This window comes from Phyllobates terribilis, unplaced genomic scaffold, assembly GCF_046119375.1.
Source record: "Phyllobates terribilis strain yellow unplaced genomic scaffold, ASM4611937v1 Scaffold_3__8_contigs__length_932513732, whole genome shotgun sequence".
Taxonomy (NCBI): Eukaryota; Metazoa; Chordata; class Amphibia; order Anura; family Dendrobatidae; genus Phyllobates; species Phyllobates terribilis.
Window position 1 is genome coordinate 524,472,759 of NW_027362763.1, and position 6,288 is coordinate 524,479,046.

General features: G+C 37.3%; 1 protein-coding gene across 1 annotated transcript; it reads left to right on the forward strand.

Moving 5' to 3' along the window:
• The first annotated feature begins 4,795 nt into the window (after positions 1-4,795).
• Positions 4,796-5,815, forward strand: LOC141258579 (trace amine-associated receptor 4-like). Its single transcript, XM_073673551.1, has one exon. It carries the CDS (start codon positions 4,796-4,798, stop codon positions 5,813-5,815), a length of 1,020 nt encoding a protein of 339 aa, XP_073529652.1.
• Positions 5,816-6,288: the final 473 nt, after the last annotated feature.

Sequence of the window (6,288 nt, forward strand, 5' to 3'; positions counted from 1 at the left end):
AGAGATGATCCCTGTGACACCATTTCTTCCAGTCCTTATCTTTTTGCATGACAATACTCTGCACTGCTAGTTCAGGAACTCTACCTGACCAGTGCTTAGCTTCACTCCTAACTTGAATCCTTTTCACTTGCAGGGGCACTTCTGTGAGATGCAGAACGTGCACCACCTTTCTCTTCGGCTCCAGCCAGACAGTAAACAACTTCACCACAATCCCCCTGGGGCTCTGCTAAAACACCCCCCTTCTCCTGTGACTGCGTTAACCCTTCTAGTCACTGGATGCTTCTGGAGCACAACACTTCCTGTCTCATGTGCTTGTGTTACTTCTAATAGTTGCTGAATGCTTTTAAAGCAACAGCACTACTTCTGCATGTCACACTACCTCTAACATTCTTTGATATATATGTATACCCCCAGGGGTAAATATTTTTCAGCTCATGCACTTAGAGCATGCGCATTACCAGTCTACAATATCCACTCTTTAATAATGGTAAAAAAATGTTTTCTGAGGCCCTCCACTATGTCTCTTCAAAGGGGTATTGGATTGCCTCCTTCTAATTTTTCGCATCCCTTCCATTAGTGCATACGCTTTACCAGTCTAGGAGACCCACTCCTTAGCAATGGGAAAAATGCTTTTCAGAGGCTCCACCTACTAGTTGAGGGAAATTTTTGGAAACCAAAAGAGCCAGTGGATACTATTAGTATATGATCCAGTGCCTTGTGGGCTGTCAAGTAGTCATCAAATAGGGAGTTATCGCTCTAAATACAGGATTTCACAGTCGAAACAGGAGACTTTGTACAGTAAGTACAGAAAATTATGGTCTCCTCCATGTTAGGCTGAGTGAATGTGAAACGCTCCACTGTATTCAGCAGCAGGGTTGATGAAATAACAGTCCTTGATGCTGCTACGTTAAGCTAATAGCTTTTTTTCAGGGCTAATTCTCTAATAATACCGCTCTTATCTTCAATTCAAGTACGGATTAACAGTTGCAGTAGGGATAGCGTATTACAGACATCTAGTCAGAGATTATTGCCTTATAGTCCTTGCTGCAGAAACCTACAAAAAAATATCAAGGTAACATCTATTCTATTCCCTATAAATACCACTGTTAGCTGCATTTAGTAGAGGGATAGGTGCTAAGTATCATCTGCTGGAAATTAGTGTTTATTCTGATCACATACATCTCTTCCACTGTCCATAACTTGATTTCCATACATTCATTGACAGATTCATGCTTTTTATGGTGATCTTTACTCAGAAATTTCTGAAAGCAGGCAAAATTAACTGATTTAATGTGTCTATTCGCATGTTTGTCTGTAGCATTTGTATGTAAGAGTGGTGGGAGACTTTACGCTACTTGAGCTGGAATTACCACTTCAGAATTCTCCAGTGCTTTGTTTCCATCCATTTCTGGGTGTTTCTTGAAGTATGTTTGGGGTCATTGTCCTGCTGTAAGACCCTTGACCTTGGATGCAAACCCAGCTTTCTAAAACTGAGCACTAGATTGCGACCCAAAATTATTTGGGAATCTTCACATTTCATGATGCCTTGCACACAATCAATGCACCCTGTGCCAGAGGCAGCAAAACAACCACAAAACTTCTTTGAACCTCCACCATATTTGACTTTAACTACTGTGTTCTTTTATTTGTAGGCATCATTCAATTTACAGTAAACAGTTGAATGGTGTGCTTTAACAAAAATCTCTATCTTGATCTCACTTGTCCACAAGACCCCTGATGGCCTCTAAAAATAGTGTTGGCTGCTTGCTGGCCCTCAATAAATTGTGAGGGCTGCATGCTGGCCCTCTAAGCTTCTAAATTTACAGCATTAATATGAAACAGAAAATTTTCACACCTCAGATGGATAAATTATATTGCAGTAGCAATATACAGCTATGCAAAGCATAGCCAGCTGCTGGATCTCCATAAATTCTTAGTGAGGGCTGGCTGCTAGCCCTCTAAAACTGTTGAGTGAGGGCTGGCTGTTGGCCCTCTAAAATTAGAGTGAGGGCCGCCTGATGGCCATGTAAAATTGGATTGAAGGCCGCCTGATAGCCCTCTGACAATAGTGAGGGCCAACTGCTAACCCTTTAACAATAGTAAGGGCCACTTGATGGCCCTCGACAAATAGTGAGGACTTCCTGATGGCCCTGAAAAAATTTTTTTGTGACTTTCAGAGTCCTTCCTTCTTAAGTGAAACAGGATGTGTCTGATCATGTCTCAAACACCACATGGCCAGATAAGGTAGTAAAATTTTAAAATGACATTTCCTGCTTAATGTTTTTTTCACCGTCAAAAGCAATGCGAACGTGTGAAAATGCAACAAAAACACTATGAGTGAACATAGCCCAAAGTGTGGATAAGCATTTTTTTCTCTTATTTATTTTGCCTTATATACAAGTCATTAACCTGGAAAGAATGTTTCTTAACAAAATCCATTTTATTTTTGTTTTTGAATGTTTTATTGTCAGTCTGTAAAAGTGGCATAATACTCTGACAGCATTGTTCACAGGAGCAACCTGGGATTCAGAGATGCTTCCAGGGGTCTTCCCCATGCCGTTCCCATGACAGTCCAGCACTGTTTCCATTGATTTCACCAATTTTTTGACCCCTTATAGACCTCCGGGGTAGGGGCAGCCGGAAAAATGCTTGAGCTTCCCATTGAATTCCATTTTACTCATCATTCGGGTCGAGCACCCAAGCATTACGATTTGCATGACTCGAGTAACGAGCACCCGAACATTTTAGTGCTTGCTCATCATTATTACACATTACATTACTAAAACCACATGAGATAGTTCAAACTTCACATATCACAGTTTATGTATAAAAACACACGACATTATTCACTTTATGCGATTTTTGTCTTCAGGGGCAGGAACCAGACAGTCACTGGCACAGCCTTACAATGTCATTGCCAAAATTATACATAACAGCTAATGTGACACTTCAGCAAATATTTGTTTCAGATTTCCAAATGTTAATAAATTTTATGGAAAGTTTGATATTTCTCAGACAATGTGAATTATTATAGTCTGTACTACTGTGATCTAGAGCAGATTGTGTTATGGATATGATTTTATAATACCTACATGGACATTTTTTCAGAAAGTTTTTTTAGATACAGCCCTGCTATATTTTTCTTTGAAAACAGTTTAAGCAGCTGACATTTTTCCCTTGTGTCCTCAATGTGCAATCTACTGGGGAAAACTGGCTATATAAACCATTGTTCATCCTACCAGATCTCAAATAACAGACAATCTGTTCCTGAAAAAAATTACCTGGAACTGATGAAATAAAACAGGTACAGTAATCTGCGGTAAAATTACGATAATTTCTATAGTATAGCCATATTTTATTTCTGTAAGATTTCGATGCTGTTCAAATATGATAACATTTTTCCTTATTTCCCATTTTTAAGGCTTTTCAACCTCATGCAAGTGAAAGAACCTATACATACAATCAAAATTAGAACAGAATTTTTCAGCAATTTTGTGCTGCTATTTAATTTTTTATATACGCTTGTATTTTTTTACACTTATAAAATCTATACTTACAGTGGAAACTCTCTGAAATTTTTGTGTTCTTACTATAGCTACTAACAGGTCAATGAACAATGCACAAGGTAAGATCTACTTAGAAATCTATAGCATATTAATATGTTTAGTTGATTTTAATCCACCATACTAGCACTATTATTACTAGAAAAGTATTTATCCTTCATAAATAAAGTTACTGTCACTTAAAAAGTACCTCCCGCTAGAAAAATAAATATAGTACATGGAGCTTGCACTCTAATATTCTTTTTAAATTTAATGCACTTTTATCGTTGACTTTGCCCTATAAAAGCATCACACACTAGTACTGGTCTATGCTGTCTCCAAGGTTTACATCCCGAGTGCTAGAATGAAGTGTGAGCGTATAGTGCAGAAAACAACATGAACGACTGCCGATCCAGGCTCATATTCAGGGCAAAATAACTGATCAATGTTAGTTAGAAAAGCAGTAGTAGTGCAGGCTTCTGTTCTGTAATCATTTTTCTGTCTAACTGGAGCTAAACTTTAAAGAAATTAGTAATAAATTACACTGATGATATGTATGTACAAATATTGTAGCTAAAACTTTATATACTCTTAACGTATAGAATCGTACAGAAAAGAGCTTGCAGAACTATTGATAACTACAATACAATGTACAGAGCTGTGCCACTTCACAGGCTCCAAGGTACTGCCGGTGTTGTAGAAGTAGATAGGCTGGAGAAAAAATAGCGTAAGACAGTCTTATCCAACAAACATTTAAAATTAAGAATAACAGATTATGCTAACCTGGTCCATAGAATTGTGCATTTTAAAGTCTTGTTCAGCTGATGAAGATCCACAGGTCATCAGAACATTTAGAGCAGAAAGAAGGAGAAAATTGTGGACTTGTTCGTGCCGTTGATTATAGAAGACGCCAATTTCAGAAAGTTAAACAGACATGCGGTTTTATTCGATGCGTTTCGAATTATATTATACTTCTTGACCTCAGGAAAAACCATACATGTATGTTTTTTCCTGAGGAAGAAGTGTAATTTATTTCGAAATGCATAGAATAAAACAGCATGTCTGTTTAACTTTCTGAAATTGGCGTCTTCTATAATCAACGGCACGAACAAGTACAACATTTTCTCCTGGATTCTGACATGTAATCATATTGTTGTCGCAATCAAAGATTAAAAGTTTCCTAATTTTTTTCTTTACAGGGTGTTTAAAGAGATGATAATGGTACTATTTTATATAGACTTGATTTCCAGAAGATGGAAAATACCAAAGTTTGCTTCAATGGTTTAAATACATCTTTCTGTTCTGGAACTATCAGACCTGTGCTTATTGATATATCCTTGTATTCTGTCATATATGGCGCTATCGTCCTTACAATTCTGGGAAACCTCATGGTGATCATTTCAGTTTCTCATTTCAGACAGCTTCACACGCCAACCAACTTTCTCATTTTGTCATTGGCCACTGCAGATTTCCTGCTTGGGCTTACAGTTATGCCGTACAGTATGGTGAGGTCCATAACTGCATGCTGGTATTATGGTGACCTGTTTTGTAAAGTGCACAGCTGCATTGATATGACATTGTGCACTACCTCCATATTTCATCTATTCTTCATTGCTGTTGACCGTTACTATGCAATATGTCATCCTCTTCATTACTGCAGGAAAATAACCAATTCTGTCATAGAGCTCTATATATTTGTCAGCTGGTCTGTGCCCAGTCTTTATTCATTTGGTCTTGTTTTATCAAATGTAAATACTGACGGTTTAGAGGGGCAGGAGACACTTGTACCTTGTATGGGATCTTGTTCCCTTGTGTTTAACAAAATCTGGAGCATATTCTCTGCTATGTTTTCTTTCTTTATTCCAGGGACCTTCATGATTGGAATTTACATACACATTTTCTCTGTTGCAAATAAACAAGCCAAATTGATTAATATTATTCCTAATTCTTTAACTCAGAAAAAAAGCAATAAAAAGAAAATTCTTTTAAATGCCGAAAACAAAGCAGCTAGAACATTGAGTTTGGTGATGGGGATCTTCATTCTTTGCTGGTTGCCCTTTTTCACTCTTACTGTGGCTGAACCATATCTCAGTTTTTTTATTTCTGATGACATATACAATATTGTCCTGTGGCTTGGTTATTTCAATTCGGCATTTAATCCTATTATTTATGGCTTATTTTATCCTTGGTTTAAAAAATCTTTCCTTTTAATTCTCACTGGTAAAATATTAAAGTTAGGCTCTGCTTCTTTTAACATTGTAAATAAGACATAAATTGAATACTTTAATGTCTGAAGCATTATTCCGCAAAAATACTGGACATGTCAAGGTTCCACCTCTAGAATTCCCACTCAATCTTGTTGCCAGCTGCATTGCTTCAATTGAAAGATTGTTATGCTTATATGTGGCTCAGTTCTATTGGAGATAATAAGTTGTAATAATTTAATTTATATAATACGAAAGTATTCACCCCTTGGCATTTTTTGTGTTTTGCTACCTCACAACCTGGAACTTCACTGTTTTTTTGAGGGTTTGCATCGTTCATGTACAGAACATGCCTACAACTGCGAACATTTGGTTTTCTTTTTATTGTAAAGCAAACAACAACTAGGACAAAATAACTGAAAACTTTAGTGTGCATAATTACTCACCCCCCCTAAAGTCAGTACTTTGTAGAGCCTCCTTCTGCTGCAATTACAGCTGCAAGTCACTTTGGATAAGTCTCTATAAACTTTCCACATCTTGCC

Coding starts and splice junctions, on each gene's coding strand:
- LOC141258579 (XM_073673551.1), top strand. CDS start 4,796: ATGGAAAATACCAAAGTTTGCTTCAATGGTTTAAATACATCTTTCTGT.